A 20,484-nucleotide genomic window follows, 5' to 3' on the forward strand; every position below is an offset into this window, starting at 1 on the left:
GGAGCCTGTGCCCCGCAACGGGAGAGGCCACAACAGTGAGAGGCCCGCGTACCAAAAAAAAAAAAAAAAAAAAAAAAAAAAAAAAAAAAGGCCACTATTGCATATGGCTTTGGTTTGCTTAGAGCTGCATTTTTGCTTTCTTGTCATGACTGGAGAAAGCAGAGAAAGCTCCACGTGCTGCACACATGCCCAGTAATATGGGGGCTTTAACAGCAGAATATGAGTTCTGAGCAGCTGGTAAGAGACTGGGTTCTGGAATTGGAATCCCTGGTTGGGGAGCTGGGAATCGGGGTGGATGGAAGCAACCAAAAAAGCCACGAGGTCAAAGCTAGAAGAGGGCTAATTCCTCTGTGTGAGAATTGAGAGCAAGACCTGAGATGGGGCTGAGCGGAGAAGAGCCTTGGAGGCTTAACGCTTTGGGAGGTAGGGGAAGAGAGGGAGGGATCCAAAGGGATCCAGTGATTAGCAGTTTAGGAGATGTGCTGGGACAATGAGTGTTAAAGGGAGATTAAAGAATTGACCTCTGTTTGTGTTATAGTGTTTCTAAGTGTTATAGACCTTCTCTGTTTTTTTCTGTGAAATCTTAGATAAAATCTAGATTGCTTTGATGTAATCGAATTCTTCCCAGAGAATGGGAAGAGACGGTGTATCCTGAATCAGAGTTGGCACAGGGTGATAATAGGCTGTATGTGGGGATATTTGGCATCTGGATTACATATAATTAGGAGGCAAAGTGATAGGATTTAGCGATGGTTTGGGATTAGAGACAGGAATTCAGCAATGAGATCATTGGTGACCTTGGAAAGAGCAGTCTCTGTGGAATGGTGAGTACAGAAGCCAGAATAGGGCGAGCTGCAGTATGAATGAGAGATGAGGAAAGAGAGAACCCATATAAACAACTTTTTTAAGAAGCTTAACTGTGACTGAAAGAGAAATTAAGGTTAAGGAACTTTTTTTTTTTTCAAAGTGGTGTTACTAGAACTTGTGTGTATGCTGATGAGAAGGAACCTTAAACTGGGAGAGTGAATGCTGTAAGAGGGGCTAGTTGATGTGATGAGATGGAGTGCCTGAGAAAGGAAAAGGAGGTGAGACCCAGAGCACATGTAGGTAAAAGAGAAGAGAAAGGAGAGCAGGTATAAATAAAGGTAGGGTTACAGTTTCGGTGGTAGGTATAATGGCGTTGTTTGTGGGGGAGCTGCTGCTTTGGCAGTGGCACCAAATACTTTTTCCTTTGCTGCCCTACCTACCAACACACACAACAGTGTCAGTAAAGTCAAATTTTTGGTGTTTCCTTTGAAGATACAGGGCCAGAACTTTTAATAGGTAATTTCTAACCTTGCAAGGGAGCCAAGACTATAATTTGAGAGTTGTAGAATTTATAGCTAGATATTTAGATATGGGTATTACTGTAAGTTTACAATACTACTTGAGATATGTATGATATAACCTCAGCTGTATGAAACATCACAAGGTTCTAGTGTCCCATATCTGCTAATCCCCTTATGTTCCAGCCCTACCGAGCAATTGCTGATCCCTAACATCCACTATTAAATTTCACGTATATGTCATGCCATGCCTTCTATGTGCAATGCTGAATTTTCTTCTCAGTTAAGACCTAGCTCAGATGTTGCCTCGTCCATGAAGTCTCTGTAAAGCAGTAAGTAACTTTATTGCCTCTATCATGACATGAAACAAAACCTTATAAAAGTTCAGAAATCTATTTTGCCGGTATATTTTGAATCCTGGAGGGCAGGCCCCATGTTTTATGAATCTCTTTAACACCAGGTGGTACTTTCTAAACAGTGGATTCTTTTTTTTTTTTTTTTTTTTTTGTGGTACGCGGGCCTCTCACTGCTGTGGCCTCTCCCGTTGCGGAACACAGGCTCCTGACGCGCAGGCTCAGCGGCCATGGCTCACGGGCCCAGCTGCTCCGCGGCATGTGGGATCTTCCCGGACCGGGGTACGAACCCTTGTCCCCTGCATCGGCAGGCGGACTCTCAACCACTGCGCCACCAAGGAAGCCCTAAACAGTGGATTCTTAGTAATCATTTGTTGAAATTAATCAGTGCTAAATAGTTGAATTATCCCATAAGCACCAAAACTTTTAAAATTGTAAACATTCAGGATTGCAATCTTTCTAGACCTTTACACATATTTCTTGATTTTCTGAAGTAAATTGAACAAATTTAACCCTCTTTGAAGATTTTAGGAGAATCACGATTCAGAAGCTAAAGTGTACAAATACATTCAGAGCTCATTGGAATGCAGAGGACCACTTACCCTAGTGTGAACGGCTTAGCCTCCTGGGCTTCTGTTTTGTGGAGTTTTTAGTTTTTCATCTTATTCTGCATCTCATTTTAGCAGCTGTTCTTCCCCTTCTCATTTTCTGCTTCTAATCAGATTAATCTACTAATGAATCTGTTTAGAAAACGCCATGCTTTAGAAATGAAAGTAAGTATAAGTAGACTCTATAGGGCTCTTCTGGAAATAAGGCTTTACATGTTGGTGCTGAACTCCTCTGCTCTGTCTCTTCACTCGTTCAGCACCTTTTGGGGGTCAGCACTACATTAGTTACAAAGACAGAACTTTATCCTTGTCTTCAAGATGTTCAGGTTTAATCTCTCTTAGCAACTCAGAGGACTTTTTGTGTTTCTCAACTATATTTCAGGTAATAGTTATTTTTCTTTTATTTTAGGGTTTGAATGATGTATTTTATATACAAGTAATACGGGTAGAAGAGTTTGTTTTGGTCCTTTTAATTTGATATTATATGGAATCGTAACAAGAATTGTAAGATTTGTTTTAAGCCTAAGGTTACAAAAAATACAAACATAATGAAGTGTGTGTGTTTTCTTTTTTATAGGAAATACAGATGAAGAGGACTGCAATTGAAGCTTTTAATGAAACAATTAAAATATTTGAAGAGCAGTGTCATACACAAGAACAACATAGCAAAGAATATATCGAGCGATTTCGGAAAGAGGGGAATGAAAAGGAAATTGAACGGTAAATCTACCTAATACCTCCAAGTGCATCAGTGAGCTGAGATGTCTTTTCTTCTCCAATAATCTCTGACATGTCTGCTTTTACGCCCTCAAACTTGACAGTCCTGCCATATGGAATTACTTGCTGTTCCCACTAATGGCACCAAGCTGAACCTTCTCTCTTCTGTGATCTTTCTCCGTCCTCCAAAATTGTTGACCCCGGCTCATCCTTTAGGACTCAGTTTAGATACGACTTACTGGAAAATTTTCCCTGATTCCCTAGACTGGTTTAGGGACTTTTTATCCCCACCCCTACAGCATCTATCCTGATCCCTAGTGTAACATTTACTGAAAGTCACACTCACTGAATTTTGAGCTTGTTGAGAGTAAGGGTGATGGCTTATTTTCCCTGATAGCTCCAGCAGGTTTTACGGTGCCTGAGAGTACATAGTGGTGCCCATGGAATATTTGTTGAACTGAAAACCAACGGCAGCAGTCTGAGAATAAGTTGAAGGCAGAGCAAGACCATTGGCAGGAAGACCAGCCTGCATGTTGCAGGTGACTGATTGCGTCTTTGTGGTCATCAGGTTAAAAGATGGTGAAGGCCTGAACCAGAGCAATGGCACAAAAGGAGGGAGAGTTAATAGAAATGCTGAGGACTTGGTGCCTGACCAGATCTGGCAGGTGTGGGAGAAGCCAAAGATTATTCCTAGATTTCTGATATTAGTGACTAGGGATGTGTAATTCACCAAAATGGGAGTACATGAGGGGAGTTCAAGGTTGGAACCAATGAGTTTTGAGGTTCCTGTGAGAACCCAAATGGAGTTGTCTGAGAGGCAGGCAGCTGGTTATCTGGATTTGGAACTCACAGTACAGAAAGCATTTGGGAGGCCAAAGTGTTGTAGGTGATGGTAGATGCTAAGGATGAGATTACACAGAGTGAGAAGCATGAGAAATATTGGATCTGGCAACTAAAAGAATATTGGGAACGTTTATCAAAGCAAATTTAGTGGAGTATTAGAAAATGAGCCAAATAACATGGGGTTGAGGAGTGAAAAAGTGGATAGTAAAGAAAAATGAATCACATGCAAGGGAAAAGCAAAATTATTTCTCATATTAGCACCAAAGTGTTAGTGAACTTCTGTGTGCCTAAGAATAGTATTAAGTGCTGTGAGGCAGTATAGCTTAATGAATAAAACTGTGGGCTTAAATGCTATATTAACCATTTATTAGCTCTGTGACCTTGAGTGAGTTACTTAACTCTCTGAGCCTGTTTCTTCCTCCATAAAACTGTGGATAAAACCTTGTTGAAATGCTATGAGGACTAAGTGATACACACACACACACATTTATGGTAGAGAAAGGTGTGTGTGTGTGTGTGTGTGTGTGTGTGTGTGTGTGTGTATCTTGACATATGGTATCAGTAAGTGACAGTTATTACTAATAATGAAGAAATAGAAAATAACTTGTAGTTTAGTTGCAAAGGGAGTTAAAGTATCATGATGATTTTTTTTGTTTTTTTGTTTTTTTGTTTTTGTGGTACGCGGGCCTCACACTGTTGTGGCCTCTCCCGTTGCGGAGCACAGGCTCCGGACGCGCAGGCTCAGCGGCCATGGCTCACGGGCCCAGCCGCTCCGCGGCATGTGGGATCCTCCCAAACCGGGGCGCGAACCCGGTTCCCCTGCATCGGCAGGCGGATGCACAACCACTGCGCCACCAGGGAAGCCCATGATGATGTTTTAATAGTAATATAAAACTACATATTATTGAGTGACAAATGAGTAATGCGGACAGTTGTTGCCTTAGGGTTCAGAGCACAGCAAAACTTTGTGTGCTGGAAAAGCTTAGGGCCATCATCTACTGAGTGCTTACGAAGGTGTCCCAGGCACAGTTTAGTCCTTTTACATGTATTACCACAATTAATTCACACAGTAACCCAGCTTTACTTGTTTAGCCATGGATAGATCCAGGGCCCAAACAAGATCATCAGGATTCTCCTCATGCTCTGTCTTTTGGCTCAGTTTTTCTCTGTATTGGCTTCATCCTCAGGCAGGCTTTCCCTACGAGGTAGCAATATTAGCTGCTGGGAGTCCTAGAATCACATGTTCACAACTTAGTGCCAGTGGAAAGAGAGAATCTCTGTTTACAATATTTCTAGTAAGAGTCCTAGATTTGATTCTCATTGGGTCAGTTTGGGTATTATTCCCATTTCTGAACAAGTCATTGTGGCCTGAGGCAGGGATAGGATGGAATGGAACACTTTTTTTTTTTTTTAATGTATTTATTTATTTTCGGCTGCGTTGGGTCTTCATTGCTGCGCATGGGCTTTCTCTAGTTTGGGCGAGCGGGGTCTACTCTTCATTGTGGTGTGCGGGCTTCTCATTGCCGTGGCTTCTCTTGTTGAGCACAGGCTCTAGGGCATGCAGGCTTCAGTAGTTGTGGTGTGCAGGATTCCATAGTTGTGGCACACAGGCTTAGTTGCTCCAGGACATGTGGGATCTTCCTGGACCAGGGCTCAAACCCATGTCCTCTGCATTGGCAGGCGGATTCTTAACCACTGCGCCACCAGGAATGGAACACTCTTATTGGCCAGGCTGGGTGGTGTGGATGTTCACCTGTGAATCTGAGATGGGGGCAGGGAACATGAGGGTGCTGTTCCCAGAAGAGTAGGAATGGATATGTGCTAGGCAAAAACAGCAGATGTCCACCACACTTCAGGTGTTAGGACTGTGTTCATACTGTAGAAAGCTCCTGCTTGGTTCGTGTTTTAGCCTTAATATGTCAAATATTTTCACAGAATTATGATGAACTATGACAAATTGAAATCACGTCTGGGTGAGATTCATGATAGCAAAATGCGTCTAGAGCAGGATTTGAAGAAACAAGCTTTGGACAACCGGGAAATAGATAAAAAAATGAACAGTATCAAACCTGATCTGATCCAGCTGCGCAAGATCCGAGATCAGCACCTCGTGTGAGTATTCTGGGACTATGTGGGAGGGATCCACCACCACCTGATTCCTACTGTGCGCTAGAGACCTTAGAGGTAGAAGAAGAGATTTGTCATTGAGAACTGGCCAGTGAGATTATAAGAATTTAGGAAAGCAGTCCTGTTAGTAGTTGGGGTATCAGAGTCTACCTGAAGTCAAGTGTGTGGGGCCAGCCAGAAGGTAAGACTGTAATCCATACAAATGAGCAAAGTGGTTGAGTTTTAAAGGTACAGATTCATTAATGTGTGCCTAAAACACAAAACCCAGAATCTTCGGCTACATAGAAGAACCATAGAAACAGAAATTACCTCTCAAAGGCAAGGACACTAATAGTGGGGGCCTACAAAGAAGTATACAGAATAGTCCATTAAAGAGTTTTTATATTTAAGAAATAAGATTCTATATTTAAGTAATAGAAATATTACTGTTGATAGCAGGTATGAAAAATGGCACACCTGAGGAGTGATGGAAAACTGTGATTTAGCTAGATATAGGGATATTATCTAAATATAGATTGAAAGATATATTATCAGAACAAGATGTGTGGATTAAGAGTTTTAGGCCAGCTGACTGCTTCATTCTTAGAAGGAGAAAATCCATGAGAAAGGAAAATATATTAGGTTTAGTTCTAGGTAATGAATAGACTGTTATGTAATATGTTTATGGGTGACTTTCATGCATGTAACACACTCAGTTCAAACTCTTGGCAGGAGGAGACAGAGTAAAGACCTCTGAGGGTTTCTTTGTGTCAGAAAGAGGGAGAGGATAAAATACAAGCTTAGAGGTTAGAACATTGGCTGTTGAGTTTCAGTAGAGGAAAATTTAAGGTGATTGTTTTGGGAGCAAACAATTATAACTACACTATACTGAGCAATTTTTAGTAGCACTCCTCTCTAGAGATCTTTCAGTTTGCTATTGTGGCCAAAAAAAGTCAAGGAAGTACACATAGCATACAGAAGAGCTTTGGAAGCAAGGCAGGGAGGTGCCCTGTGTAAAAGCAGGATGTGTCTGCTCTTGGAATGCTTATATGGTTTGGGTCATATAATGAAGCTGAAGAAAGGCCCAAGAAGGCTGTGCCATGGACCAAAGGAATGAATGAAAGCACTTCTTTGCCCTGGAAAGTGATGAGATATTAAGAAACCTACCATTCCTAGGTGCATGACTAAGGGTGGCAAACTAGACCTTGAAAGTTCCTTTAACAAGTTATGTAAGCTAAATATAAGAGAATTTAGCTCTGTATTTAGAATTTATCATGGATGATAAGCCATGACCTGCTTGTATCCTGCTAGGATGTTTAGGGAGACACAGAAAACCATTGCCTCTTTTGGAAGTGCTGCTTCAGGGAGGATAATCCACTGTCCCATAGTCCATGCTTTGATGTTTCTAACAAAGACAATACTAGGATTGGTAGGCTTGATCTGCTCTAATGCTGAAATTGTACAGTCAGTCCTGAAAGAGACTGGTTTTATTGCTGCATGATACTGAATATGATCTCTCTTTGGTCCTGTGTTGAAGTTGGAATAGGTTGGAATTCTGCAGCACCCAACGAGAGACTGTCATTAGTTTATCAGGTTCCTTTTGCGTGTGGACATTTCCCTGACTTCCCACTGTATAGCCCATAAGGATTTTTTGAGATTTTCTGCTGAGATTCCAATGTACTGTTCCTAGAATATTCTTGAATGCCTAAATGCAGAATTTCATTTCTTAAATATAGAATAAAATATTTCTTAAATATAAAATCCTTTATTTATTTTTACTTTATTTTTATTTTTTGGCCATGCCACGTGGCTTGCGGGATCTTCGTTCCCCAACCAGGCCCCAGTGAGAGCGCAGAGTCCTAACCACAGGACCACCAGGGAATTCCCTAAAAGCCTTTAAAATTCCTTTTCAAAAAAAGGAGTTCATTTGCAATTCTTTTTCATCAGGAGCTATTACCATTTACTTTTCTTGGTATTCATAAACCTGAATTCAAAATCAAGAATAATTTGCCATAACACAACTTAGTCTAACCTGACTAATAAACTATGAGTTATTGCCACCCTAGAGTAGGCTCTGTGTAGTGTGCGTCAGTCCATCCACAGCTACGCCCAAAGTAACATTATTATCAGTGATTGGATCGTCATTAGCAACTGATCATATTTAAAAAGCTGGGATAAGTACCTGATCAGATAGATGATAAAATATCAGGCTCCAGAAAGATCTCAGGAGACTGAAACTATGATCCAAATTGAATATCATAAAACTTAATTTGAATAAATGTCATCTTACACATAGCTCCAAAAAGTCAACTTCCCGAAAGTAAAATTGGAGAGGCAAGATGGGGCAGCCGTGTGTATGAGGAATTCTGAAGGATATTATTACTGTGTCAGTAATTGTTCAGTAAAGGTACACATTGTGACTATAAAAGTTAGTTTAATCTTACATTAAAATGTATCCTAAATAAGCCATTAAAAGTCCCATTCTCTTATGCTGGGTAAACACTCCTTGAGTACAGGAAGCCATCTCTTTATCTGAGGATAATAGGTCCTGGAAAAAAAATTCCACTTAAAGTTAATCCATTTCAAAAGAAACACCGATAATCCATTTCAAAGGGTGTGCTGGAATTTTCCATTTGCCCTCACAGTTTCTACTCTTCATCTTTCTCTACCCTGCTCTGTGCCTAAGAAAATGATCTATTTGCCCTCTGGCTTCTAATTAGTTTTGGCCATTTGGAGGCACTGGCAGGAGATGAGAGGGTAGGAGGAGAGTGAAGTAAGAGTATTTATTTTCTGGCTTCCTTTCTGTGTGATCACAGTGAGTTGGCTGTGTCCTCATTCTCTACCAAAGGTGGCACTCTCCATACTGCTGTCTCCAACTGATTCTTCAGTTCTAGGAGAGGTTATGTCTTCCCACTATTGCTAGCCCCAGGGAGTTTCTCTAAAACATCTCAAGACCTTTGTAAATAGTAAACTCTCCTCAACTACCAGTTTGACTGTGCCTTCTGCTTCTAGCCAAGGCCCTAACTGATACAAATTAGGCGAAATGTCATGCTATGAAATGTCATAGTACACAGTAAACAAAATGATAGTTTGATTAGGGATTTTATGTTGAAGATGAAATTGAACATAAAATAAGTTCATCCTGTATGCACTGAATTTATGTTGTAACTTCAACTTCATATCTTTTTTAGAATAAACAAAGAAAAAAAACACAGTTAGTGACAGAATGAGAATTGGATGTTAGGTCTTTGATGCTTTGTTCAGGTTTTTCCCCTAGAATGTACTGTTTTATATGTGGCATTACTCAATAACAGTAAGTTAAATATGAATTAACATGCTAAATTTACTTGAGCTTTTTAAAAATAATTTTTAGAAGCTAGTCAGTTCCTGGCATTGTTATTAGATGTTTAAGGAGTCAGAACTATATAGTAGTATTTGAAATGGACTTTTGGGAGATTAGAAAAGTTGCCTGTGTCAGAAGGCAGAGACCATCATAGATAGAGTGTGAACCAAAATATTCTCTTTCGTCTGGATTTTCCTGGGTGTCTTAACATTCCTTGTGGCAGAAAGGGAGGCTCAGTTTACAGAGGTTGGTGGTTTACAAGAAAATGGGGACTCAAGAGAAAATGTGGTGCAGTTTGTTCATTTTAAGCCTTTTACCCCGTGTGCTTGTCTCTTTATTTAATAAAGGAAAGATCAGTTCTTCAAGGATAGAAAACTTTGGATGTTAAGAGTGTTTAGAGGAGGGTATCTGGATATTTTGCTAAGAGAAGTGACAGTGTAGGATGGGGTTTGTTACTAAATAAATTCTATCAAGATCATATGTTGTTTTCCAGTTTCACTAAGCATACAAAATGAAATCCAGGTTAACAGAAGAACATGTCTTATTGAGAAAGGCTGTGTAATCTGTCTTAAAAGAACTTTAAAATTAGGTGCGATGCCAAGTTATCTAGTGTACTTGGGGTCAGAGGGAGATACAAGATGACCTTGGAGTTGACTCTGAAGACTTTGTTAAAAGTGGCCCACCTACAGATATTTACTGACTATTTATTGAATATCTACCATGTGCTGGCACTGTTTTCAGCATTTGGAATAGCCATGAGCAGGACAGATCCCTTTCTTTAAAGCAGCTTATTACATTTTAGCTGGGGAGACAAACATAACCAAGTGAAAATAATGAATTTAAGGGAGTTCCCTGGTGGTCCAGTGGTTAGGACTCAGCGCTTTCCCTACTGTGGCCTGGGTTCAATCCCTGGTTGGGGACTAAGATCCCACAAGCCACGCAGCGTGGCCAAAAAAACAAAAAAAACAAAAAAAAAACCATTAAAAAAAATGAATTGCAGGCAAGTACTGTGAAGATGATAAAATAAAAGTGTAGAGTGACTGGTGGACTGCCTTAGTCGGGACAATGTAGGGTAGTCTTCCCTGAGATGTTTATGATGACACTTGAATGATCAGGGGCCTGGTTGGAGGATGGTGATGAATGAAAGAGTTTTTATACTCCACTGAAGTTTTAGGCCATCGTCCATCTCAGTGGCATGAGATGAAATGGTTTATTTCATTTTATGTCTAAAATGTTGGTATATTTTGAAATACTGTGATTTACCTGATGATGAAGTAGATTTGTATTAATTACTCAGATTGCCACCCTGAATTTCTTGTGGCTTGCTTAGGTGCAAAAATAGACCTTGAAATTCTGTTTTAGAATTTAACTGAATGTAGTAGGCCAGTGAGGGATTGCATACTCTGGCTTAGTGGAGATTGCAAATGTGACACCATGCTCACCTAACTAATGATTTCAGAAACAAGTGTCCCATTGTGTTTGAGTGCAAGTATATGTGTGCTTGTGGTTATATAACCTTCTAGAAAAGGAAAGTGAAAAGTGAGAGAAGTGCCTAATTTCAAGTAGCTTTCTGTGTTTCTGCCTTTTTGCAAAAAGTTGAAGGAAAAGTAATGGAGAAACAAGTTTAGGGAAATCTCTGGCCATTCTTAGTGGGACTGGGGAAAATAAGTTCCTGGACCCTGGAAGTTTGGTTGGCTTGGACGTGTCTACTTTGTCCAGGCAGAGTTTGCATAGACACTGACACTGGTGTCTTCCCTCTGGCAGGTGGCTCAATCACAAAGGAGTAAGACAGAAGCGCCTAAATGCCTGGCTGGGAATCAAGAATGAGGATGCTGCTGAGTAAGTTCTCTCTGTACCTTTCTGTCAGAGGGCTTTGTTTCCAGGATAAGACATGGGACTTCTTAATACATACTGAGTGCTGGTTCTCTTTGTTACTTGAGGACATTTGAATCAAGAACTTTGCACCTCTTTAAATTGAATTGCCGCAAGAATACCCTATAGGCACTTGAGTTCAAAGACCTGCTGAACCATATGAAACCTGGATGCTTAAGCATTGCTCATTCAGACATTCATGTGTCAGGTTATTGGATGAGACATGTGAATTCTGTGCTTTCTGCATGATAGCAAATAACGAAGTTGTTAAAAAAAAATCCAACTAATTGCGATTCCACTTTGTCATTTTGTGGTTAAAGATTTAGAAGAGTTTTATTCGTGAATTTGCTTTTAGATATAAAAGTAAACTGATCGTTAGAATAATATTTTAACATTTAATTTTTAGGACTTATTTTATCAATGAGGAAGATGAAAACCTGCCCCATTATGATGAGAAAACCTGGTTTGTTGAGGATATCAATCGAGTACAAGCAGAGGACTTGCTTTATGGGAAACCTGATGGTGCATTCTTAATTCGTGAGAGTAGCAAGAAAGGATGTTATGCTTGCTCTGTGGTGTAAGTCTTCTCTGGGGGTATAACCTTTTGAAAACTTCCGCATTGATTAATAGAAAATCAACCCCTCCTAAAGTTCAGATCATATTAGTTGAAGTACAGTAAAATGAGGAACCATGGCTTAGACCATTAATATTAATACAAAGAAAACAGTTAGTTGCTTTAAGAGAAATACCATCTGAAATTATTTCGGGAATTTTAATTTAAATGGTAAGCAGACTAGGCCCTGCATTGTTGCTATTGGATTTTAGGTATCTGTGAAAAGTAATTTGAGAGTTTCAGTTGAAAAGATCACTTAATTCTTTAGTAGTCTCCTGCTTGCCTAACTTGGCCTTCATTGTCATATTAAGGAAGGCTTGATTAAACAGAATTGTTTTTACTTCAGAAGAAAAACTATCTAAAATTTGTACTTAAATAGTATTCTGTTGAGGTAGTGATAGAAAATGTTGGATGTTTTCTGTAAGATGATCTTATGACTTTGTTTGGAAAAGCCTATTTTCCTTCTAATGGAAAGTGAAATTCTGGGGACAATTAATCATGCCTCAGTGAGATTTTGCCAAAGTGTTATATATATATATTCCTTAAAAAGGCAACTGTTTTCATTGACAAAGACCATACCTAGAGTGGAGGTATAGTATGATGGTCATGAGAGCAAGCTTTGGGGCCAGATATACAGGATTCAGATCCTGACTCTACCACTTACCAGATATGTGACCTAGGGTAAGTTACTTAAACTTTCTTTGCCTAGTTTCCTTATTTGTAAAATAAGGATAATAATAATATCTACTTAAGGGTTTTTAAAGTATTACTTGAGTTAATATATGTGATTTAATATACTTTGATCAGTGCTGGAACATGATAAGTAAATGTTATCTACTAATATTATTATGATAACGATGCTGCTGATGGACATGCCAGAAGGCAAACAAAGATGACAAAATGATTTTGCCCTCAAAGAGGACGAAGTGATGAGGATAGACAAAAGACACTCATATTAACAGAATGCTTAGTGCTTTACATGATCATCTTGTCCTTAGTGGTCTGTCTCTGTCATGCAGTCAGAGTTTGAATCCAACTATACCTGGTTTCAAAGCCCACATTTTTCTTTTGCACCACACTTTCTTCATTTCACAGTTAAATATCCAAGATAAATAAAATCACTGTGACATAGGTATCACTAGTAGGCTGTGTGCATGAAGAACTAATTCTGATGGAGAAAGAGGGTTGGGAGATTTTGTGGAAGAGGTGGCATTTGAGCTGGACTTTGAAAGGATATTGAATAGTGGGACATCTAAGGGCGAAAAGTAAGGCAGGAATTGGATTAGTATTATCCAAAAATAGAGCTACTTGACACATTTCATTTCTCTCTGACCTGGCCTCAGATACTCAAGTTTATTTGAGTGGAAATGGCAGGAGAAGATGGCTCTTGCAGGATCTGAGATCTTTTAAGAACAATAAGAAGAAGGAAGACAATAAGCCCAGCGTATTAGCAGTCCCTCACTCTTATCTAGGTCTTTGGGTGGCAGCCTGTGGGTTAAAGACTTGCCTGGTGGAAAATGCTGCTCAGCAGCTCAGCAGCTCAGCTAATTTCTGGGAGACCAAGGAGCAGCTTGACTATCTTGGGGAGCTGTATTCTTTTTCTCCTTCTCCTTCCTTTAGCCACAGACTTAACCAGACTCAAGTCCACAGCAGTGTGGATTTCTGTTGCCTGTGAAAACCAACTGCAGTAATATATCATATTGGGGTTCACTTTGGGAGAGAATGGAAGCAGAAGAGTCTGGCATCACAGACTTCCACTTGTTTGCTAGCAACTCCAGCTACAGAAAGCCTGCTTACAGTGATTTCTCAGTTTACTCAGGACATTTGCTGAAGTTAGGGATGTGAATAAGTTCAGTTTTTAAGGAGACTCTCATAGCAGAATTCAAGTGATCATGTAGTAGGAAGTCAAGGCATAAAACTCACCTGTTTTTCCATTTTAATTTCTGTAAATGACATTATAAAGAAGCCTAAGAAGAAATTGCTTAACTCTACAGCCTTCTCAGGCTAGAGCCAACAATATGTGTGTTTCACTAGGTTAAGGAGTTAGGTAGTGAGCACTTTTGATCCTTATTGTTATTGCCATTTGGGGTAAGAAATTTGATTAGGGATAGAACAATTAGACAGATCAACAAGGAAACAGAAGACTTGAACAACACTATAAAACAACTAGACCTACAGACATCTCTAGAACACTCCATCTAACAACAGCAGAATACACATTCTTCTCAAGTGCACATGAAATATTAAACAGGCTAGACTACAGGTTAGGCCACAAGTCTCAATAAATAGGGTTGAAATCATACAAAATATGTTGTCTGTAACCACAATGGAAAGAAATTAGAAAGTAAAAATAAGGAAATTTGGGAAATTCACAAATGTGGACAATAAATAACACACCCCTAAATAACCAATAGATCAAAAAAAGAAAACAAGGGAAATTAGAAAATACTTCGAGTTAAAAAGAGAAACACATGGGGCTTCCCTGGTGGCACAGTGGTTGAGAGTCTGCCTGCCGATGCAGGGGACACAGGTTCGTGCCCTGGTCCGGGAAGATCCCACGTGGCACGGAGCGGCTAGGCCCGTGAGCCATGGCCGCTGAGCCTGCGCGTCTGGAGCCTGTGCTCTGCAATGGGAGAGGCCACAACAGTGAGAGGCCTGCGTACCACAAAAAAAAAGAAAAAAAGAGAAACACAAAATTCAAAACTTATGGAATGCAGCTAAAGCGGTGCTAAGAGGGAAATTTATAACTGTAAGCATTTATATTAAAAAAGCTCTCAAATCAATAACCTACCCTTCTTTCACCTTAAGAAACTAAAAAATGAAGAGCAAACTAAACCCAAGCGAGCAAAAGGAAGGGAATAATAAAGATTAGAACAGAAGTAAATAAAATAGAGAATAGAAAACAATTGAGGAGGGCTTCCCTGGTGGCGCAGTGGTTAAGAATCTGCCTGCCAATGCAGGGGACGTGGGTTCGATCCCTGGTTGGGGAACTAAGATCCCACATGCCACAGGGCAACTAAGCCTGTGCACCACAGCTAGAGTCTGCGCGCTGCAACTAGAGAGAAGCCCACGCACTGCAAAGAAAAGATCCCGTGTGCTGCAACTAAGACCCGACGCAGCCAAAAATAAATAAATATTTTATAAAAGACCCAAAATGTATCATAGAACTAAATGTAAGAGCTAAAAGATAAAACACTTAGGAGAAAAGATTAGGTATAAATCTTTGTGACTTTGGATTAGGCAGTGGTCTCTTACACATCAAAAACACAGACGACAAAAGAAAAAGATAAATTGGACTTCACCGTAAGTAAAGACTTTGTGCATCAAAGGACACTATCAAGAAAGTAAAAAAGACAACCCACAGAATGGGAGGAAATATTTGCAAATCATATATCATCTAAGCAACTAGTGTCTAATATATAAAGAACTCTTAATAATAAAAAGACAAGTGCCCCAATTAAAAATGGGCAAAGGATTCAAGTAGACATTTCTTTAAGGAAGATATATAAATGGTCAATAAGCATATGAAAAGATGCTCAATGTCATTAGTCATTAGGGAACTGTAAATCAAAACCACCATGAGATACTGCAAGGATGACGGTAATCAAAGAGATGGACAATAACAAGTGTTGACAGGGATTTGGAGAAATTAGAACCCTCATACACTGCTGGCAGGAATTTAAAATGGTGCAACCACTTCAGAAAACAGTTTGGCAGTTTCTCAAGTTTAACTTTCTTTTTGGTGGGGTTGGGGGGTGCCATGCCACGCAGCTTGTAGGATCTTAGTTCCCCGACCAGGGATTGAACCCAGGGCCATGGCGGTGAAAGCACTGAGTCCTAACCACTGGACCTCTGGGGAATTCCCAAGAAGCTTAACTTATGACTCAACAGTTCCCCTCATAGGTATACATCCAAGAGAACTGAAAACCCGTGTCCATACAAAAACTTGTACATGACTATTTACTATAGCCAAAAAGTGTTAACAATCCAGGTGTCCCATCAATTGATGAATGGACAACCAAATTGTGGCATATCCATACAATAGAATATTACTCAGCCATGAGGTGAAATGAAGTATCAATACATGCCACCACCCAGAAGAACTTTGCAAATGGTGTATTAAGTGAAAGTAGCCAGACCAAAAGATTGAGTGATACTGTATGATTCCATTTATATGAAATGTCCAGAATAGGCAAATCCATAGTGACAGTAGGTTAGTGGTTGCCCTGGTCTAGGGGGAGGGAGGAATACAGAGTGACTACTAATGGATACATGGTTTCTTTTTAGGGTGATGAAAATACTCTGGAGTGAGATAGTGGTGATTGTTGCACAACCTTATGAATATTCTAAAAACCACTGATTTGCACACTTAATTTTTTTTTTTTGGTTTGTTTTGCCCCCTGCAGTGCATTCTTGCCTAATGGAGGTCCAGAGCTGAGTGATTAAATGCAGCCATCCATTTTAGCTACCAGGTCTTGGAAAATGAAGGGTATCTCTGTGACAAGTCTGTAGGCGTGGGGGGACACATGGGTGTGATATCATACAAACTTTGACTGACAAAAAGCTTCTGCTTCTCCTTTGCAGAACAACTGCTCTCAGACTTCTGTTTATTAAGGGTCCCTTTATCTGTTGCTATCTGCCTTAATTCCCTGTGGTGTTTGTGTGTTGTATCTTTGCAGTGCTGATGGGGAAGTGAAGCACTGCGTGATCTACAGCACTGCTCGGGGCTATGGCTTTGCAGAGCCCTACAACCTGTACAGCTCACTGAAGGAGCTGGTGCTCCATTACCAGCAGACATCCCTCGTCCAGCACAATGACTCCCTCAACGTCAGGCTTGCCTACCCTGTCCACGCACAGATGCCCTCACTCTGCAGATAAAGAGGGAGTGGGAAGAGCGGTGGCTCTCTAGCGATTTTTCTACAGTTTTTATTAGACTATGAGGGCATTCTTTCTACGTAGACTGCTTGTTTTGCACAAGAAGTGATTCTGTGAATGTGAAGTGGAGAGGCCGAGCAGCAGCCGGCCAGAATGGGGGCATACGGGGCCTGGGGTTCTCTGGGACTCACCGCTGCACTGACATAGGAAGCTGGGAACAGATGCTGTTTTTTGGAAAGTCTGTTTCATTGGGGTTTTTGTTTTATTTAGCCAGCCACCCTCAACAGAACACATTAGGCCTGATGGGGGTGAGGGTTATATCTGGAAGCCTCTGAGGAGTCCATGTCCTCTTCTGAGAGGCCATGTTGCTCTGAGAGTGTGGTGGGGCATGGCCCTTCTCTCTTCCTCCCAACAAGGCAGTGGTTTTGGTTCGGTGGTAGAATGGCATTTGGTGAAAAAGACAACCAAAGGAAAATGGGGAGGCTTGGGATTTCATTTAAAGAATCTTAATCCATGGGTAAAAAACTTTCAACTGAAGTACTTAACCAACATTGTTTAGGCGTCAGCATCTCAGTAGCTCCTCCCTTTAAAGAAGCATTATGTTTAGAAACCAAATTGATCCCAGCAAAACGATTGTTGCCAGACTAAGGTCTGATGGAAGAAGGCGGCACTAGTATCTGAATGCACACTTCTGTACCAAAACTTGAAAGTAAAACTAGAGAATTTGTTAGTTTTAGCAAACACTAAAATTGGTCAGTGTAACTCCTTTTGCCCTGCCCTTGTTTCTCTGAGATGAGGAATAGTGTTCTTTTTGTGGGCTGGTGAGCTTTGAATCATAAAATGAAGTTGGTACTTGTGTGGTGTTTCCTTAGCCTAAAGAATGATCTGTTGTTTGAAACCTTTGTAACTTGTGTGTATGAGTAAAGAAAAGGTGCAATCCAGTGCTTTTAGATGGCTTGATATACCAAATAATGATGTAGAACAACATTCTTATATGTGCTTCCCCAAGTTTAAATGCCCAGCAGAAATAGTCAACATGGTTTAATTTCCCATCATCTCCTGTCATTTGCTGGGTAGGGCCCAGGGGAGCCATAGGTGGCTAAGGCTGTAGCTGGAAGGGAGCCAGACTGCGGTCAGGGACTTCAGTAAATCACAGGCCCAAGGGCTCTGGTTTCCAGGGCGAGGGTCATACCACATTACCCATGTGCTTCCATACAGTGGTTTCTGAAACTTTTGCAAGGAGAGGAAGGGATGGCTTGGAGTTTAGAGTGTTAGCCGAAGCCATCTGGAAGCTTTTTTCTTTGCCTTTTTTCTGATCCTGCCGTTAAGATGATGTGCACAGACTGTCCTCATGCTCCAGTAGCCCTGATTTTAGGCCAGGAATCTTCTGCTTCATGTGATTTAAGCCTTCCAGCTGAGTGAAGCTGGGCAAATGGAGCTGGAGGCAGCCTCTACTCCTACCTCCATTATGCTCCACCCTCCTCAGTCAACACTCGTTTGACAAATAGAGTCCAGCTGCCTCTGAGCCAATCCTAGAGCCATAATAGGCTCGAATGAGTCAGCTGTTTTGAGTCCAAAGCTGTGCAGTCAGGCATCCTGGCTGAGCTACAGAAGTCATTATCTGAGTCTTGGTGAATAAATAAGGTTTACACCCAGGGAAATTCTAGCTTTGGGGATGAAAGAAACAAATTTTGCTTTCCCTGAGCACTTATCTTGGTGACACGATCTACAATGGACCATGACATAGAAATAGACATAGATTAAAAATTTGGGGGAGAACCTTCAGAGTTACTAACAGTGAAGATAGAAAGAAAAGGGGCATATCTTTGGCTTTTCCTTGGTTACGTTGCAGTTTCAGGATTGGGTGAGGCAGACAAATGAAACCCCCTCCAGTGTCACTGTTCTGACCTAAGCCCTTAACTAGTTGATAGCCAGCTGAAATCCCTTCCCCATATTGCCAGATTGTTGAACCTGCTTAAGCAGCTAGATGCTCAAGATTGGGTGCAAGGAATCCCTTCTTTCTGGTACTAAGATTTAGTGTGTCCTGGATATCTCTTAAACGAAAAGAATGAGGATGAACCATGTGTTGCTCCTTATCAGGCAGCATTAAGGGTGTGCAGGGAGAGCGCAAGCGCCATCTACCATTTACACTTGGGCTGGCTTGTGGAGAATGGCTACTCATTTTTAAGTCATACATTCCTTCACTTTTTTCTTTCCTGTTTTTCATTACTGAATTTGTTGCTTTGTGGGAACTAAGACCTAGGGATCATTTGAGAAGTTGGAAAGTATCTTTTCTGAGTAGTTGCCATGTGATTTGCTTGATCTTGACCAGTGGAAATGGCATAGGGACCAGTCTGCTAACCACTTGGAGGGGTAGTATGCAGCTCTTTTACTCCATGGTCTTGGCAGCAGGTCTTGGCCTCCTTCATCAGAACCTAGCTCTGTGTGTTATCCCATGATCTGGGCCCTGGGATTCTCTCTTGGCATCTTAACTGCAGCCTCAGTGAGGCAGAGGGTAAAGAAAGAGACAGACCAAGACCAGAGGGGCTCATTGTTTTCCTGGCTAGAGAAGCTGGCCACCAACACGGAAGCAGCTTGAGGCTAGCTGGACACGGGTCAGAGGCCTATCTTTTCCAGGTCGAGCTTTCATCACAGAACAATATGCTCTGTCTCCATCTGGCCATAGATGCTAACTAAGCCTTGGCCATGCCTCAGGCCTGTATAGGCTAGTGGTGTCCTTACCACTGATATGGTCAAGGTTGAGGACTTCTGATTACCGCCCCTACCCTGTCTCCAAGCCTCGATGGAATCCCCGCTTATTTTGGACCCTCAAGTGCTTTGCAGAAGCTCTGAGAGCCAATGTGGTGTCTTCCACCGGTCTCCTCTTGCAGCAAGGAACCAGCCTTATGGGTCCTCTTAGGCCAAGAATTGCATCTGGGCAATTACTGGTTTTTCAAGGTGGTCTCTTGCCAGTTTAAGACTCCTTAGTAGATCTGTGTGAGGCTTCAATAGCCTCAAAGCAGAGGGTCCAGATGGGGGCCTGGCTGGGCCCTCTGCTGTCAACTGCTCAGCCTTGCTCTAGCTCCAGCCACTTGTGACAGACAACCTTGTTTCCTTACAAACTCCAGCATGTGACTTTGGTGCCCTGTTGTTACTCGTGAAAAACCTATTCTTCTGTTGTCTTTGGTGTAGTCAAAAAAATTCATGTAGTTACGTAAAAATATCGGATTTACAAGGAAGCCAACTGTATGTCTTGTGTTGGGACAATTCATAATGTAGTTCCTAGACCACTTTTGCAAATTGTTCTTGTCACCAGGTGTGTTCAGACATTGCTGTGCAGTTGTGGGGGAGGGTGGGGGGAAGGTGAGGGGAGATACTTTTTGGTCTTTTGTTTTTTACCTTCCCCAAGTGGGGACAGTCTGGCCAACTTGCTCCAGTAATACAATAAAGACATTGCAATAAAGCACCTTTTTGTTCTCATGCTATGGAGGGGTGGGCTGGGCGGGGGGCAAAAGGAAGAGGACTGGGGTATTGAAAAGCCCCGAAGCTCCCAAACCTTCTCTGCCATGGCACCAAAAGATCAAGATCAGTCCTGGGGCTGAATTGGGGTTACTAGAGGCTCTCTTCTTCCCCTGAAGAGGAAGTCAAGCCTGTCAGGCATGATGCCAGAATCCTGTCCACCAACACAGCACACAGGGAGACTCAGAAACTAACCCTGATAAAGTTAAACGTGAGAGCCCTTTTGTCCTCACCCCATTCCTATTAGAAAGGCCACTTAATTGATTCTTAATACCTGTCTCTGCCCAGCAGTGTGTTTGCATGCTCTTTT

At 41.3% G+C, this 20,484-nt stretch overlaps 1 protein-coding gene across 1 annotated transcript in view; it reads left to right on the forward strand.

Moving 5' to 3' along the window:
* PIK3R3 (phosphoinositide-3-kinase regulatory subunit 3) overlaps positions 1–20,165 on the forward strand; it is an 87,777-nt gene extending 67,612 nt beyond the window's left edge. The window contains exons 6-10 of the mRNA XM_007130499.4: positions 2,864–3,006; positions 5,782–5,958; positions 11,060–11,134; positions 11,574–11,744; positions 16,460–20,165. Of these exons, the coding sequence (XP_007130561.2) occupies positions 2,864–3,006; positions 5,782–5,958; positions 11,060–11,134; positions 11,574–11,744; positions 16,460–16,658 (765 nt within the window). The 3' untranslated portion in view covers positions 16,659–20,165. The remainder of the gene's footprint in view (positions 1–2,863; positions 3,007–5,781; positions 5,959–11,059; positions 11,135–11,573; positions 11,745–16,459) is intronic.
* The last annotated feature ends 319 nt before the right edge of the window (positions 20,166–20,484 follow it).

This window comes from Physeter macrocephalus, chromosome 4 (genome assembly GCF_002837175.3).
Source record: "Physeter macrocephalus isolate SW-GA chromosome 4, ASM283717v5, whole genome shotgun sequence".
NCBI lineage: Eukaryota > Metazoa > Chordata > Mammalia > Artiodactyla > Physeteridae > Physeter > Physeter macrocephalus.